This window comes from Rhincodon typus, chromosome 2, assembly GCF_021869965.1.
Source record: "Rhincodon typus isolate 14 chromosome 2, sRhiTyp1.1, whole genome shotgun sequence".
Taxonomy (NCBI): Eukaryota; Metazoa; Chordata; class Chondrichthyes; order Orectolobiformes; family Rhincodontidae; genus Rhincodon; species Rhincodon typus.
In genome coordinates this window covers 135,975,449-135,994,067 of record NC_063333.1, presented here as the reverse complement: position 1 = coordinate 135,994,067, position 18,619 = coordinate 135,975,449, and the positions used below count along the sequence as shown (strand labels likewise).

The 18,619-nt window shown below is 37.4% G+C and overlaps 1 protein-coding gene across 2 annotated transcripts in view; it reads left to right on the top strand.

The window, feature by feature from the left end:
- The first annotated feature begins 462 nt into the window (after positions 1–462).
- The window catches only part of LOC109928285 (GDP-mannose 4,6 dehydratase-like), a 180,481-nt gene continuing 162,324 nt past the window's right edge, over positions 463–18,619 (top strand). The window contains exon 1 of one of the 2 annotated variants that reach the window (XM_048618489.1): positions 463–534. Coding sequence is in view for 1 of the 2 variants with exons in the window: in XM_048618462.1 (XP_048474419.1) it covers positions 1,134–1,199 (66 nt within the window). In the remaining variant the exon portion in view is untranslated. Of the gene's footprint in view, positions 535–1,102; positions 1,200–18,619 lie in introns of those variants that run through there. The other variant, XM_048618462.1, reaches the window with a different exon arrangement.

Genomic DNA, 18,619 nt, shown 5'->3' with positions numbered 1-18,619 from the left:
ATTTGACAGGTTTTGAGAAGTATAATAAGGTATAATGGGACAGCAATCAGCTAACCCTGGGAGAGACTTTTTGCTGCAAGTCTGTTAGACTGATGATACCAGTAAATTTCTAAAGTGTATGTCGCATAGTTCTAACTGATCTGGATATTGTATTCAAATGAACCCTGATGGGATTGGCCAGTGATCATGTGTTTAGTGCATTGTCACTGCATGAACGGTGCATGCAGCGTGTCAATTGGATGGATGCCAAAGCAGTCTGATTAGTGATTGGGGGTCTGTGATCAATTTTATCAGTTTCAATAAGATGGAGTATAAATCCTTTGTAATCAGATCAGGAAGATCCAACCAGGCAACAGAGAGGAAAATCTAGACCTTTAACTGTGACATTCCAAACTTTGTAAAATGATGATTTGCATTGAGCCAATCTCCTGATGGTGATCTAATTAAAGGCAATCTTTGTGAAAAGCCCTGTTCAGCATGATTGAATTCCACCAATTGCTGTGACAGTCTTGGCAGTTTTCAAGATCGCTCCAGGTCTGATATATAACATTCATATCATAAGACTTTCAGAAGATTAGAATGTGATTGTTGTGCTTAACTTTCCTTAAACGACCCTTTGTGATTGGGAATAATTTTATTTGTAGCTCACTGGCAGCGTTTATTTGCCACTGCGCTGAACTCGTAGTAGAATCTAATGAATCAATTGCTACCTAGATTATGATTTTCCAACTGCTGTTAATTGGATACTAATGTAATCTTCCTTCACTGTTTGAACGTCTAGCCTTATTTAATCAAAACGGAATCTTTGCCAAGTCTAAACATGCCTTGACAAAGTCCCTCAAGTAATGAAATACTTATTAAGCTTCAGTTTTATTGTTTATTATTCAAGTTAGTCGATTTAATGGATTGACACACCAGTTTATCCATGATAATACGATACTTTAACCAGTTCAAATTGCATTTACAATAATGACCATGCTCAACAATTAAAATAAGGTCAATCCACAATGAAGGAGATTGATTGAGCTGTTGTGGATATATCTACCATTAATCTTGATGAAATAGTTGCTTTAGTGGGCCTCGTCTATCACTGTATGACTCCTACAAACATCGGAGAAAGGCAATCACTAAACATGGATCAGAAAGTACGGAGGGAACTGTGTGTCTCGTGCATGAAAACTCGTCTGCAGGCAAAGCAGGTAATAAGGAGACCAAACAGAATTTTGGCATTTATTATTAAAAGAATTGAGTAAAAGTAGGGAAGAGTTGTTGCAGTTGTGCAAGTTATTAGTGAGATCGCACCTGGAGTAACGTGTATAGTTTTGGTTCCCTTACTTGAGGAAGCATGTAATTACATTGGAGACAGTTCACAGAAGGTTCTCCAGATTAATTCCAGAGATGAAAAATTTGTTTTATGAGGAGAGTTTGAGCAGTTTAAGCCTTTTTGCACTAGATTTTAGAAGGATGACACGAGATCTAATTGAAGTATATAAGATGCTAAACGAGATTGACAAAGTAGACATAGCGCGAATGTTCCCCTTGTGGGACAATCTGGAAAGAGAAGTCATAGTTTTAAGCTATGGGGTGGTAGATTTATAACAGATGAGGAGGAATTACTTCTCAAACAGTTGTGAATCTGTGGAATTCACTACCCCGGAGTGTGGTGGATGTTGAGACACTGAATAAATTTGAGGAGGAGGTAGATGGATTTTTAATTAGCAATGAGTTAAAGGCTATGGGGAGCAGGTAGGAAAGTGGATTTGAGGCGAAAATGAGATCAGCAATAATTGTATTATATAACAGAACATGTCTGAGAGGCTAAATTGCCTAGTCTTGTTCCTCATTCTTATGTTTTTCTAACATTGCAGACTTAGCTATACAAATAACCAGCAGTTTTTTAGCCGATCAAGGTCTGATCTACTATTTTATGTCTAAGTGTTGTTTGATAAGCTGCCATATACCAGACCAAATGCAAAATAGGAGTTTAAAGAGGCAGTGACAGAATGCACATGAAATTGGCTAACAGGCAGAGTGCAGAGCATTATGGTAAACAGTTGCATTTTTGTCTCAAGGGTAGCATACAATCATGTCTCCCAAGTTTGCTGTTAGGACCACTGCTCTGTTTGCCAACTGGAGTTTTCTCCCTTCCCAACCCCTTTATTGTTAATTTTACCTCCTGACTTAAGATCAAGATAAATGTCAATGTAAGTGCAAGATGTTTGCTCAAATTCCCAATAATTGTGTGTTCATTTTGTATTTCAATACCACTTGTAATATTTTTAAATACTTGTAATTTAGTGTGGGAGTTCAGGACGACATTTTCAGGAGCAGCATGAAAATATCTATTTAACTGAAATAATTTTATGTAGAGGATTTAAGTTTTCTTAAATGGGGTCAATAATGGGGTTTTAAATTTATGTGATGAATGTCACTAGTGAGGGCAGGATTTATTGCCATCTCTAGTTGTCCTTCAGAAGGTGAATGTAGTCCCACAATGCAGTCGGATAGATAGTTTCAGCATTTTGAGCCAGAGATGAAGAAAGAAGTGATAAAGATCATGCACAGAATAGTGGATGAGATGGAGAAGAACCTGGAGGTGGTGATGCTCTTGTCCACCTGCTGCCTTGTTCTCTGAGTGATCATGCGTTTAGGAGAAACTTTGGAAGAAGAAGCCTTGGCAAAGTTGTGGTTCATCTTGTAGATGGCACACTCCGACCGTAGTGCACCAGTGGTGGAAGGAGTGATTGCTTGAAGTGTTGGTGGGAAGCCAGTCAAGCAGGTTGCATTACTCCTGGGTGGTGGGGTTTCTTAACTGCAATGTTCTCCTGGGACCATGCATTATACTGCAGGTTCTATGTATTTATGCATTGTTGCTATTGAGCCATTGTTTCTAGCCTTCACTTATGTATATGTAATTGAAATGGAATTTTTCAACGTGGCATGACTTGTGTCTTTTTACTAGCTAACATTGCTAAATGGCAGGAAAGTTTAAACGAAAACTGTGTCAATCTCAGAAAATTCTAAATTTCTCCTTAACACTTTCAGAGCATTTAAATTAGCACTGTATATTGGGCACAATCTTGATGACTGCAATTCCCCACATTCCTGATATTCAGTTTAAAAAAATGCTCTCCAATTGGTCTCATTGAATTCTAATTTTTTAAGAGTAGATGTGTAGGAATTGACCTTCATTTTGATTTTTGTTATTTATTCATTTGAAGCTATTTCACCCTTAATCTACACCCCCCCACCCCCAACCACCCCCCACCCCCCGCTACGTTATCCCACTATTAATCTGCATTTGTTGTTTACCACAGGCTTTTCTTGCCAGGACTGTAATATATACTTTAAAAAATTAATGCAAACCCAGCCTCACCAGTTTGCACATCATTTAGCCCATTGTCTGAGTAGGATAAATTAATGTTTAGGTTTCTGTAGAATTTACTTAATTCTCAGTATGATAATCACTCACTAAATGTACACATGTGATATGAGTTGGAAAATATTGTTGCACACAATAGCTGAATTCTAGAGGTTTCTCCAATCATTAAAGCCTATTAAAGACCATATGACATTGAATAGCCCACAGTCAGTTACACTGGGGAAGCTGCACATGAGATTGAGAAAAATGCAATCTAAGCCTTCAAATGTAGAGTCCCAATATTTCAAGTTGCCGTATGTTACGATAATGTATCTCTATGTTTCATTCTTCATGTGAACTGATTCCCTTCCTTCTGTTAATTAAAAGCAACAAATGTTAAAATCTATCTGCAGTCCGTGAAGGTGAAAAAGTGTTTAGACTGTGCTACGTGGTCCGTGAATTACACAGACCTGCTGAGTGTCATGTATGGTCCAGCAGTAAAAGCAAACCTACAGGATGCTTCAGAGAACTGTAATCCTGCAAATTCCAAAGAGTGGTTAAAAATTAGTACTCTCATTGAAGGATCTCATTGATCATTTACAAATGGTGTATTATACTGTGTGATATACTATTTGGGCACTACTAATGTTATTTTGTTTCAAAGAAGATTGTATAAAATGACTGTTCTGGTTAAGAACCACATGGTGATCAATATCTCATTGTTGTTTCCTTCCCTAAATCCAATTTTGTAAGACACCAAAACTTCGTGAAAGTGCAAAGGATTTCCTGCATTCTAGTAATCTTTCATTTTGCCATTTTTAATTTGTACCTTTCTTCTCTTAAGTTTCTCCCAATTGTGGATTTTACCCCAGGCGACCACGTGAGAACTTTGAGATCACACTCATGTATTTCTACTCAGTTTTTCTTAAATTAAAGTGATTTCTTCACCTCAGCTCCTAGGTATGGAAATGCATCATGTTTTTGAGTCTGGCAATCCATGTTTTGCCCACAGTGCAGAATGTGACAGTGCAGCATTGTGGTGATCTGTTTGTAACTACAGAGAATAAGTGACTATATTCAAAATAAAATTATTTGTTATTGAAGTTTTGCTTTAATAAATGAGACCCACAAACAGAAATATTACAGTACAGATAGACTTTTGTTCATGTGAATGTAACCTGTTAATCTCATCAAATGTGGTTGTCTGTATTTCAATTGATTCTTTTTGGTCCATGCACTGTAAAATAAATATTCCTGATATTTATGGATAGATAGAGAGGCTGAGGCTAAACCTAGCAAGTGCAAAGATCCTTTTGACATTAATGGCGGGGCCTCATTTGCAACTCCACCTCCCACTCAGCAGCTGACCAAGTGCTGGGAGGAAGAGAGCAGAATGGCAAAGGGTTACTGAGACCATCTTCATCAGCAGGAAGTTGGAGAAAAATTGACAATCAGGGATGGAGGATGGAGGAATCTCCAGTTGAGAATCAGGTGGTGGGCTGGGGGCAATCTAATCTGGATGGCTGGGTGGAGAGAAAGCTGAAGGGAGGGCTGGGGAGACTGAAAACTTCCATGACGGCCTGAGGTAGTGCAGCTATTTTTCCTAACCCACAATGAGTACTGGAACTGCCACTTTGGAGAATATGTAGCCCATCCAGGGAAATTGGTACAGCATATGCTAGTTTCAAATCAGGCTGTGATCTTGATGTAAATATATTTATACATGTCTCATCACTATGGTGGGACATATGGATACCCTGGAACCGTGCATGTATGCACACTACAGAATTCACTTTTTAACTACCATCACCAATTTCTTCCCTTGCCAGTCTGTCATGCAAGTGATAATACCAGGCCATGAAACGAGACTTTTACTCTGCTGGCATAATAACAATTCAACAGTTTTGAAAATGCATGTACCTTTTGGTTCATTTACACTCAGCAGTTATTTTTGTATAAAAATGACTACAAAGGTAAGCCTTTGACTACAAAGGAGGAACCTCATCAGTCAAGGGGTGGTGAATCTTTGGAATTATATATCTAAGAGAGCTGTGGAAGTTTAGTCATTAAGCAAATTCAAGACATAAATTGATAAATCTCTAGTTAATAATGACATCAAGCTATGTAGGGATAGCACAGGAATATGGCATTGAGGTAGACAATCAGCTCTGATGTAGAATGGTGGAGCAGGCTTGAGGAGTTGAATGGCTTATTCCTGTTCGTACACAAAATAGTAGTGGAAAATTATAAAAGCTCAGAATGTATTTTTACGACCTGAAGCAATTGAGTGAAAATTCTCAGTCTTCTCGAAAGTAATTTGCCAAAAAGTGGAGCATCAAGAGGAAGATACTTGAAATAATGACCAAGTCATTTCAAGCAGTCGAAGAAGATTTAATAGTAAGAATAACATGGTTTAGAACATACAGTGCCTGAGAACATGAGGAGTGAAATCCTATCTCATGTGGTAAGGCAAATTCATTTACAGCAAATTGACAGGTTGTTTTACCCCTGTCAAATTTTGATTTCCATTTACTTAGCTATTTTACACTAGCATTTGAACTAATTTCAGCCTTGAGGTTTTATATTCCACACAAATTTGTTAGTTGCAAATCTCTGTTCTCAATCATTTATTTGTAAAAAGTAGGTACTGAGGAATTTCAATTCTGTAAAAATATTTATTTGTTGAACTATTTCTCTTTCAATAGAAACTTTGGTTCTGATTTTTACACATATTTGAATTATGATGGCTCATCTATCATGGGCCAGTAAGAGATGAGACAGAGATGGAAATACTCATGTTGCTAAACCTATTTTTGAGCTATCCTTCTCAGTTTACATTGAAAGGGTTTAACTCTTTCTCTGCTAATTCTTTACATCAAATTGACCTAATCATCTTAAACGTGTGGAGTGATTCGGTTTTCTCAGCATGCTCTTCTTTTTGCATTAAGTCTTCATTTTTCTCTACCCACTTTTCTCACCACCATGCTCCCCTTCCAAAAAAAATTCAGGCGCAATCAATTTCTCTCACTTCCAATCATTGTACATTTCAAGTAAGTAACTGAACCTTATTAAATCCATTGTTAAAAGCAATAGAGACTGGGGAAAATACAAATTGGCAAATTATTTGTCCAGCTTTGCAATTCGTTCTGGCCATCTATAAACATGGTGGCACAGACCCCTGTTTTAGTCAATTGCAACATTTTCAGTGTTAACAAGAAACTAGAGTAAGTTGACTCTTTGGTATTATGAAAGTTGATGCAGTTAACAACAGCAACAAGACTAATATAATTAAATTTTGTTGTACTTTTGCTCAACAGCACCTGCAGTTATAATAGTTATTAGGGGTAAGGAATTGGAGACAGACTTGGATCAACAGTCTAAGTCCAAAGGAAATCACAACAGCTGGATGTGGAGAGAGGGCTTGAATTTAATTTTGAAATCTGGTAGCACATATAATTATTTGATGGAATATGTGACACTTTATTTAAAGTTCAGCCCAAAGATCTGGATTGTTGCTATTGCAAAACATACAGTCGAAGTCTATTATGAAGAATTAAGTTATCAAATGTTTTTTTCTTTACAATCAATTTTCCTGGAAAACATCACACAGTAAGTTAAAATAAATTCATTCAACAGCTCACCATGATTACTTAGAAATAAATCGTCAAATGTAAGATATGTTTACATTAATTTGCTGGCAACTTATCAGAAATTCAAAACAAAACAGAAGTGTCCATAGTATGTGAGATTAGAGTTGGGATAGGAATGAGAGTATGTCACCCCCATCTAATGATACACATCAAAAATCCTGATGAATATAGCTGATACAAGCTCTTGTGTGGTAAGCATCATAAATCGCTTTCAGTTATGTACTACTTCAAGCAGCAGATTTCATACAGTAGATATTTTTACTTTATATATCCAATATGTTGTCATGTTTAACTTTGCATGCATGAGTTGCTGTTTTGGGCTTTGATTCTACTACCAGTTCAAAAGTTGTAACTTTATGAAATAATTCTAAATGTTAAAAAAAAATTAACATTTGCTTTCTGTTAATACAAAATATTATTTATCATGTTGCTTTTAAATTGTGGTGAATTTTTCATATGGTTGCCCACAGTCTTAAGTAAGAAATTATCTGGCAATGGCAAGAGGGGAGAATTTGGATTAACACCAGAAAACAGGAATTAGGATTACATTTAGTGACATATTGAGGTTGGAAGCACCTATGTAATAGAATTGAGTGTTGATATGTGGCTAGGCAACTGTAGACCATGGAATATTGTGCAATGGCTCTTAAAAGTAAGTCTGAGAATTGTGGTCCAAACATGAGTACAATATGTGCAGTAAAAGGAATACATAATTGTGAGGTATTCATTCTGGCGTTTTATCCTTGGGTGCTCATAGTGGTCCACTTGACTCAAAATTATCAACGTTTAAAGCAATACTATTTTCAAAAACTTTTCACTCAATCCATGTCTGGGTAGGAGAGTCTTGGTGGTTTTACCTCATTTTCTGTCTTATTGGCCAAGGGATTGTGTACAATTTTTAGGTTGGAACAAAATTGAAATGAACAAGAAATGTTTTGTACAGTATGATTAATTTTTTTATTCATTCATGGGATGTGGGCATCACTGGCTGGACAATTTGTTATTCATTCCTAATTTCCTAGAGGGCAGTTAAGAGTCAACCACATTGCTTTAGGTCTGGAGTCACATGGCAGCTAAACCATGTAAGGATGGCAGTTGCCTTCCCTAAAAGGCAGCGGTGAACCAGATGAGTTTTTTTCCAACAACAAAGGTTTCATGGTCTTTGTTAGACTCTCTTAATTCTAGATTTTTATTGAATTCAGATTGTAAGGTATGATAACACAATGTAGGGGCAAATTACTGAAGTGAAAACAAAAACTGCTGGAGGTCACAACAGGTCAGGCAGCATCCGTAGAGAGAAAGCAAGCTAACATTTCGAGTCTAGATGACTTTTCATCAGAGCTGAAATGAAGTGTGGGGCAGAGGGTGGTTGGAGTGCTCGGGGAGAAAGGATATTGCTAGCTCAGATTAAGTGATCAGAATGTGCAGCCTGTAGATATCTCGCAACTCTCACTCAGAGGGTTTTGCATTCAAGCCTCAAATTAGACTCTGTCAAAATAACATATGCAACATGGCAAAAGTGCTTCATTGTTAAATGTGATGCATGTTCTGGTGGTTTAATTCTTGAGAAAAATCACATTCATAGAGGAGCAGAAAGTTCTGGTATGTTGGGGAACATTTCTCTCTCAGTACATTAATTAGTTGTTATTGTGGGAATCTTGTACACAAGATGGCCACCAAAATTGCTTGCAACGCAACTGCTTTTCAATGTTCATGAAGCACTTTGTATAATAAGTACACATAGATTACACCAGTTTTTCTTATGAAATAATAATTGTGAATTATAATTCTGTAACTGTTAGTGATTGCTCATTACTTGAGCAACAACATGGTATATGTAATATGGACAGTATCAATGTTGTAAGGTACAATTTACATATTACAGTGCGATAGTGAGAGTGCTTTGCCTTATAATTTTGGCTGCAGCTGGTCCAGAAGACTACTGATTTGGGAATTACAGTAATTTTAGAGTGCACTGTTACCCTCAGCCAGTTGACATAGATATTCCCTGGTCCTGTGGAAGAAGATTAGGTGGTGGGGCTGGGAGAAAAATCTTGCCATTAGGTGAGGTTAACACAGCGGATGCTACCCACCCAGCAACAGTTGGTAGTGAATCAGGGTCACTTCCTGGCTGATTTAGGGAGACATGCTGTAACTGTAGCCAGCCACCCTGTTGAGACTAGGGCCCATCATTCCACTGAAAGTGATCTCCTGACAGAAAGCTGGGGGAGCCTTCAACATTTCATCTCATCTCCCCAGCGCAGATCTGCTGAGGAGTTCCAGCTGCAGGCCATCCTCTACTTTGAAGGCTTTTCACAGTCTCCTGCCTATTTTGCTCATAGCAACCTCTTTTCATGGTGTTGGCTGGTTGGACATTAGTGAAGGTCCAATCTACCCATTGTGCTTAACTGGTTGCATTTCCAGACGTAACTTCTTAATTGGCTTACTTGATCGACATCCACCACGGACACTTCCAGGTTTCCAACATCGAACTGAAGCTGATATGTGGAGCTAGACCCCAGAAGGAAAGTCAAGCTTACTGTCTTCTGCTTTCAGTGGTCCTGTGACAGCTTTGGTTCAATTCTTCTCCCCATAAAAAGCAAAGAAACAGTAAGTACAAACAGAAAATGCTCGAATCGCTCAGCAGGCCAGACAGCATTTATGTGGTAAAACACATGGGATTAATATGTTCAGTTAATAACCTTTTGTCAGGAATAGTGAAAGCTGAGATGATTTCTAGGAAAGTGGATGTGGTCATAGCTACAAGTTTTTTAAAATGCATGATCAAACGTAAAATACCAATATCAACAAATGTGAACAGTAGAAAAGAAACACATAATAATCTCAAGAGAAAAGCAGAACTTCTGGAGGTGTTCTTTCTTGGAAGAAAAAAGGCAGTAAGATAAACAATAGAACAAAATAAAAACTGCAGATGCTGAAAATCTGAAATAAAAATAGAATTTAAAAAGTAAGCATGGGACTATGATAAGTAAGCTGAAGTGATGATGTATTTTAGAAGCAATCCATAGTCAACAAATCTATGGATGTTCTGGCAGATGTAAATCATAAATTTAGCAGGAATCAAAGCCTCAGTTTAGTATTCAGCTGTGGCTGAGCAGAATGGGAGGTGTGGCACCATGGATTGTGAATTAAGAAGGTTGGAGTTTCTGTGTGCTGGCTCTCAGTCAAAAACTAACATAGCTCCCTGTGGCTCAATTGGGATTCCAAGTCAGGGTGCAGGAAAACATCTCAAACTTTTATTTTACTTGAAAGCCTAAGGGCCAACCATCCACCACTGTGCAACTTCTTCAGTGCCCGGATACTTTCCAGTCACCAGAACTTTCTCTTGGCCCCAGTCTGTGTCCGAATCCCGCACCTGGGAATTTATGATGGGATGATTGACATATGCTGAAGATGGACACATCCCAGCATATAGGCTGGGAAGCTCCATTTCCCTACACCCGCAGAAACTCTTTAAAGGCTCTCCTGTGATCATCAGTTATCCCCTTTATCTACGAAATTAATCTCCCCATTTTTAATTGTTTCCCAGGCAAATATTGCTTACAGGCTTTAATTATCATTTAATAATACAGATAAGGTTTCATCCCCTGAACATATTGCTGTTTCCCCTGCATTCTGTAGTTTGTTGTTTTTTTGATGAGACATCTTTTATTAATAGCAAAGGTCACATATTTCCAGGGTAAAAAGTGCAAGGAATTATAGAATAGGACCAAGCAGGTCAAGGAAGACATATTTTCTTGGAGACAACTTACTCCTCCACACCCTAGTGAACATTGTATTTTAGCATCACTTGTAAAACAAAGTAGTCAACACTCCTCTTTTTAAAATGTATCTATATTTTATATATATATATATTTTACAACAATCATTATGTATGACAGATCTGATAGCATCAGAAAATTAGAACAGTATGTGGGATCGAACTGCCTTTTGAAACTTGCAGAAAGCACATTTGCCCCAGAAAATGTTTCGTCCATGCTGAACACATTACAATAAACATCCTGCAAATCTAGAACGGATTTAATGAAATTTTGTGGTTCAAAGTTGGTCACAGCAATGGAATTTTCATGCCAGGATTAGCATGAGCAGGAAGTTAAGTGGATTCTAGTGAAATGCTCTACACTTGCTTAATAAAGATGTTGCCCTTTTCCAGAATTTAGAGAGGGATGGATTTTACAAGTTATGTAGAGCATAACATTTCATGTCCATTCTAATGATGGTAGCAAATAGCATTTGGCAAAATTCAAGTACATTTTATGTACACAGATAATATTTATTTTTCAATGTCCCATCTTATATATAAACTAAGTGATTTTTTTTTAGGGAGCTTAAGCTTGACTTTTTTTTTGCCCCATTCTTAGTCACTAGTGTGATAATTGCTTTAGAGACTGATTTTTCTTTTAAAAGGAATGAATTTCCTAAGCAACCAATAGAAATAAATGGATTGACACGATTTCATATTTTATGACTTTTACTGTAACAAGCAAACTAAAGTTATAGATTATAAACATAGATCAAACATTATTTAACAGGAAACTGATACGTCAAACTGAGTAAAAAGGAAGTTGCCCTCTCACTAACTAGAACAACCAAAATACATCTTATTAAACACTTTAACCTAACATTATACTTCTGATTGATATGTATTTTACAGAAACATTCCCTGTTTGGGATTTATGGATCTGATTATTGCCAACAAGGCTGACTTCAGTGACTCCCCATTCCTTAAATCTAAAAGAGCTCGGTTTGTTCTATCCTGTTTTTTGTACAGAAATCAAATCTCACAAGATACACCTTGGTTGTTAACACAAAAATATTTCCTACCCTGTTTTTCACACAGTAGTACCTTGTTGGATCTCAAAAAAACAGCCTTTTTTTTTTACTGTGAGATAATGTGAAAATGTATTAAATTATCATCCACCTCAATGGATTTGAATTCTAATCCCCATGGCAACTAGATCTCATTGGTATATCTCCCAGCTGAGGTGTTAGTAATTTTTGTAAAGTTTCTGTGTTCATGAAAATGTGGGAAATGTAGCAGTGTCGAATGTAAAAACAATGTAGAATCTGCAATGTTTTGGTCACATATATCACATTCTTACATTATCTGCATTGCTTATGGCTTTTATTACAATACAGAAATCATAAAAATATCATCACTGGAGGAGAAAGGGCTTGCAACCATTTCGAACCTTTCATACCTTCAATTGTCAAAGTCACTGTTGTAATGCAGGGAAGCACAGTAAATAACTTATGCATGACAATGTTCCATATATGGCAGTGCAATATAGACTAGTTAATCCATTGTTATGGTGTTGATTGAAGCAAAAAATTGCCTTAGGCACTAGGAAAGCTCCTTGGTCCTCTTTGAATAGCCATGGGTTATTTTATGCCTATCTGAACAGTAAGAAGATTAACTCTTGTCTAAAATACTGATATTCCACAGGGCACACCGTAACACATTACTTCCTGTCCTCATGCTATAGCTTTTCATTAGGAAGCTCAGGTTTTCCTATAGATCTTGCAAGCTATCCTTGAACTCAGGCTTCAAAGTTGCAAGCATTTTATGAAAATGGATAGAGAGGCATTTGCTTGGAATTTCATGCTTTCACCTGTGTGATAGGTGGAGAATGATTCCTATCCCCTTTCCATTGCCTGGGATTTCTTTGGCCCCAAGATGTCCTTGCACTCAGCAAAACTTCATTTGCTTACTCCATCATAGAGGTGGGCATTTCAAACCCCTCACTACTTTTATGGAGGCAGGCTCATTTTGGCAGGAGATATGATTTGTGGCATCTCAGAGGAGTTGTGGATCATGAGGCATCTCCAGTTCCAAGTGGAGAATTAGAGAGAAAAAAATCATCTGCTGTTGAAATTCTTTAGTTTTCAAACTTCAAAAGACAAAACTAAAATTAATTTAACTTCAGTAGTGAGATGTTATATTGCAAATTAGACGTATTTTTACTGCTGTGATTGATTACAGGCTCCATCCCGCAAAGATAATTTGACTGGTATATTGACTACCATTGTGTAAGTGTTGACGTACAATACAGGACTTTTCTCAGTGATGAAATTGCCATAATGCACCCAAAACCGAAAAAAAACAAAGAACTGAGAAACTCTCCTGTCACGTTTTGAACTACGATTTCAATATTGAGTGATTTTTAGCTTTGAAAAGAACGGCTCTTCTGTTGAATATTAAAAACAAACTAAACTAATTCATCTATTACACTTCATTGATTGGCAGAAAATCTACTTTAAAATGGAAACTACAGTTTTAAAAAGAAGGCTGCCTGGTCTTTCAGTTTCACTTGATTCCATAATTGGTATCCCTCAAGATTTGTTTTGATAGCCAGAGCTGTTGTGAATGCTTGTCTGTGTCTCAAAAAGCCTGTAATTACTTATGTCGTTAAGTGGGCTGTGTTTACATCTTGATGACAGTTTTAATGGGTTATTAAAGGATTATCTGACATTGATGTTGTCAGTGGATGCCTTGTGTAGCAGTAGAGAAATTTATATTGGCGCCAAACATCATGCTTTTGAATATACTTGGCGTGGAAGCTGACCCCCTTTCTCAGCTATAAAATGCTATATTCACTTCAGTAACCAATCTTGGTGTTTACCCGAAAACTGCACGTTCTGCTTAAGTTATACTGTAAATCAGTGCTTCGGCTCAAGTAGGTGATATGGGCTGTACTGTGAAAAAGGTGGCCAGGATATTAAGACATGCTCACACAAAACACATCACACAAGGCACAGTAAGTGACTAACAGAAATAGTTCCTTCAGCAAAACGAATGAAGTATGAAGCTGCTTTCATGTTAAAAGTTGTAATGTTCACTAAGTCATCAAATAACTACGCTGCAATGGGGGAATTTAGTGTTAGTGAAAAACATGCAGGAGTAGAAGGAGGAATCTGCCCTGAAGAATCTGACCAAAATGAAATGTGCCATCATAACAGAATAGCCACTAGCCTTGAGAAACACGCATCAGAATGGATCCTTGAAAATTATCAGAATGTTACATCATCAACAGAAATAGTGCATAAACATACATTTAATTGGGACTGATCAAATCTAGAGCACAGAAGAGAATGCGGCAGAAAATCAATATCACTTGGAAAGAACCAAAGGACCTTCATACCAAAATTAGTAATTTCCAACAATGCATCATCAGACAGTGACAACACAAGTGCCCATGAAGTCTCATTGACAACATGGATGAAAAACCCATGAATTTTGATATACCCACCAGTCAAGTCATGGAATGAAAAGGTTTTAATCAGTTATAGTGAAGACAACAGGACAGGAGAAGACATGATGATACTAGGCAAGATGGCCAATGAAACAAATTTAAAGCCAATGGTAATTTTCAAATGAAAAGCTATGTTGAAAGTTATGTTGCAATGGTTGGCTCACAAATAAAATTACAGACTGTAGAAGATGCCTTCACCATGACATATTTAATAAACTTGAACGGTATCATTGCTTTTGCAGAGCAATTGCTTGCATCAGTTTCTGAGCCAGTGTTTAAGTGCTTACTTTTGTATACATGGTTACATAAAACATGAATTTTAATACTGACTTATACTGCCACCCTATATCATTTCTGTTGAGAAAAAGTTGAGTTCTGCAAGTTTTTGCTTGCATTTGTTCAACTTTGTTCACTAGCAATACAATAGTAAGGAAATTATTAACTGTTAATTCTTTTAAAAAATTGTTGCGCTAATCCAGCCATTTGTCTGGGAGCAACATAAACATAACTGTTCCCCCACAGTTGTTGTAATGTTAAAGCAGGCCATCATTTCTTGATGCCATTTAATCAGCCAACATCAACCCCAGGTTGTGCTGATACAAGTAAGTACAGAAAGTGCTGGAGATGCTGAGCAAGCCTGGCAGCATCTGTTAAATGAGAAACAGAGTCAACGTTTCAATTTCAATATTATGCTTCCTCAGTTCCTACGACGTCATACTGGATTCAAAATATTAACCCTGTTTCTCACTCTACACATGCTGCCAGACCATCTGAGTGTCTGCAGCACCTTCAGTATTTATTTCAGATCTCCAGCACTGTTCTTTGTTTTTATATGCAACTTAACAGAAATTCTGTAGTATAACTGACACATACATCTGATTAAAAACCAAAAGAACTGCAGATGCTGTAAATCAGAAACAAAAACAGGAATTGCTGGAAAAGCTGAGCAAATCCGGTAGCATCATTGAAGAGAAATCAGAGTAAATGTTTTGGGTCCAGTGACCCTTCCTCATTGTTCCATCTGTCCTGATTTGTCTACGTTGGATCATATCTAAATGACAATAATTACAATAACGTCATAGAGATAAATGTTTGCTATTTGCTTTATGAAAAAAATACGTAAAGGATGTTCTTTGCACTAAGTCATAAGCTTTTGCACTTGAAATTATCGCAAAGCAAATTATTGCTATATTGAAAGTTGGAAATGCTAACATATATCACAGCTGTTTGGAGTTGTTTATGTCAGCAATGTTTTCAGGCAGAAAAAAATGTGATCTAGAATTCTAACTCAACATTATTTTAAGCCCTTTACTTTTCAAAACCCTCTATTCATTTAGGTTTTGGAAGAAGTAATATGCAGAGCAGAATTGATCCTAGGATTTATTACATAGCTTTATGTTGCATGGTAATTGACTAAGCAGCAAAGAAATTGGAGGCCAAAGTTCAAGCAAAAACAAAGGGGTTTACGGTAGTCTTAGGAAAACATACAGGAGCTAATTTTAGCTTTTCAATCAAATTGACCCAGTCTTTAACCCTGGCAAACATAACTGCAACATACATCCAATAGACAATAGTTTGCATACCAGCAGTACTCTGGAAACAGATGTCAAAGCAGAGTTTATGACTATCAGAATTCCAACAGAGTTTGGCTATGCTAGAACCTTTTTTAAAATATTGAGTTTTTGGCATGTGTGCAATACTTGTTCTTGGAAATGACTACTTTTTGTATCAACATAATGCACATTAAAGACATGGGAAGGAGTGAGAGACTAATGAGGTGATTGACAATTATCTACAGTGAAAATTATTTCTAACAATGGCTATGTGTGCCTTTAAAAACAAAAACCACTATACTGAATCCAGTGATTTAGTAACATTTATTGCCTCGGTACAAATATCTCTCTTCCCAGAGGTATGTTTCTGGTGTGATATTAATTCAATATGTATATAAATATTCCAAATAATCAATGCAAGATAAAAAGCTTAGCTGAGATATTGAATCTGAGAAATGGGCTGACTCACATGGAGCCAAAGCACTAAAACAGGATGAACAATGTAGAATCCCTGGCATTTTGTGCTGTTTCCATTTATGCTTTAAGCAAAGCAGATCTATTTTATGATGAGAACCATTTCCTCATTTGTGTCGTTGTAACTTGTTCTCTACTTGATGTAACAGACATTAACAGGATGACTGTATACCATGAAGTCAAATAGAAATTTTGAACTGGGCTTTTGAGCATTGTGGAAACAATATCTAGGTGAATGTAGTAACTACACACAGACCAAGAGAGACAGGAAGTTGTGGCGGAGGGATGCGCTGATAAACGTATGACCTGTAGGCGCCTGACAGACAGTAGAATACTGAATTAATAAATCTGATAACAATTTGCACTGGGCCTTGTCAGAAAACTAATGAAGCTGTTAGTTTATCTGGTGAGGTCGCTGGATGTATGTGTGATGGATATGAAATGGTGTATTGATTTAAACTTTGTGTTTCTTGACTGTGCTCAGAGTAATAGAACTAGGCAACACAGCTTCCACTAAAGAGGAATGAATTCAGTACTAATTGGCAGAAATCATAAGTGGGTTTTGGTACCAGTGTGGGGACAGACAGAATTTCACAGCACTCTTCTTCTGCAAACCTGAACCCTACCATAATCCTGACTCCTGCCCATTTTCCCAGAAGCTGGATCTGGTAATGAACAGCTTTCCACCCAGAACAGATCCAAAGGCCAGTTGAGGCCATTGATCAGAGGCTGACTGGAATTTTCCATTTGACATGTGAACCCCCTACATCCCTTCAGGAACACAAAGGACACTTGAGGCTGCTTCCCAGCAGCAGACCAAGATTTTGTGATCACTTTGAAGCTCACCCTATGGCTGCCATACCTATCTGATTACAGCAAGGATTTTCCCTTCATAAGGGTGGTCCAATAGCTGTGGCCATTTTTGTTTTGAAACATTTTATTTGGGTTCAGGGAGCACCTCATGGTGGAAATGCTCTTTGTCTCCATTAGCACTGTTCGCAGGTGCAGGTTCTTCAGAAGATCTCCTATTGGCCCTCTAGCTTAAAAAGACTGCCCGCTATCCTTAGTTGGATGACCAGTGCATCTTCTGGCCATTTATTGGCTAATCCATCAAAAATTAATTTGGAGCAACTGCCCCGAGATGGTGTTGGATCGGGATCCACGTTTGAACCCAACATCAGGCACCAACCCAAAACAGAAAATCCTGCCCCATATCTCATTGAGCAAGTAGTCAATCTAAAGAACAGGCTCCCACAGGAAGTGATGGAATAGCTAGTATCGATACATTCAAATGCAAATTAGAATACTTTTGTTACTTCTTTCAGCAAGTAACATTTTTGGAATGCAGTACACAAGCAATATGTGACATATGTGGTAGCATGCTCAGAGGAACAACGGGTTTTGGACCTATGGTTCCCAAAGCTTTTTTGGGAAAAGCCTTTTTTCACATCAGGCAGTAGACTAACTAATTGAGATTGACTGCTATGATGTAGTCAACAACTATCATAACTAATTGTATCATGTGATGACCAAGATGATAGACCATGAAATAGATGGGCCTTTGTCTGGTTTTTTTGTCTAGCAGTTCATATGTTCTTTGGATATTGTCCAATGGTTCCACTTCCTGAAGCAAGTAATGTCTAATGGAGTCAGTAAAGTTGTAATTTAAAAAGAAATACATTTGTAACCTTTTTGTTCCACATCACTGTTCACTGGGGCATTGAATACCACACTTACATTCTAGTTCTGGGACTTTGCAGTTGAGCACTGACTAATGGGATCAAAGTCTCCTCTCTCATGGCTATCTGGAACATACGTAAAATGAGGTTGGGCAGTCTCGGGCTGGTGTCACTACTAATTTAACACATCAATTTGAATTGGAGACCTCAACATGCTGCAGGGTGGCTGGAATAGGAAATTAATAAATATCACAATAATTCTATAGAAGATTATCTTCTGAAGTTGGACTGCAAAAGTACATTGGTCACAACAGAAAGTATTTTATTAAGCATTATCTAACTGTAGACATTTAATACTGATTTGTGATGCTGGAAATGGAAACATTCCATTTCCAACTCTGACCTCCCATACCCTGATAACCATACTTTGTTTTGTGTTTGTGTTCTGTTCAGTTATTCTCTTATTTTCCTGAGGATTTTGGTTCTCTCTGGAGAGGAGTTGCATGGGTGCTAGCCAGTGGGTGGCTAACCACACCTCACCTTTTCATATTTGCCAATTTACCAACAGGAATCACTCAGTGGTTACCTGGAGCAAGGGACCTAAGTGATTATTTTTCTATCTTTCTAT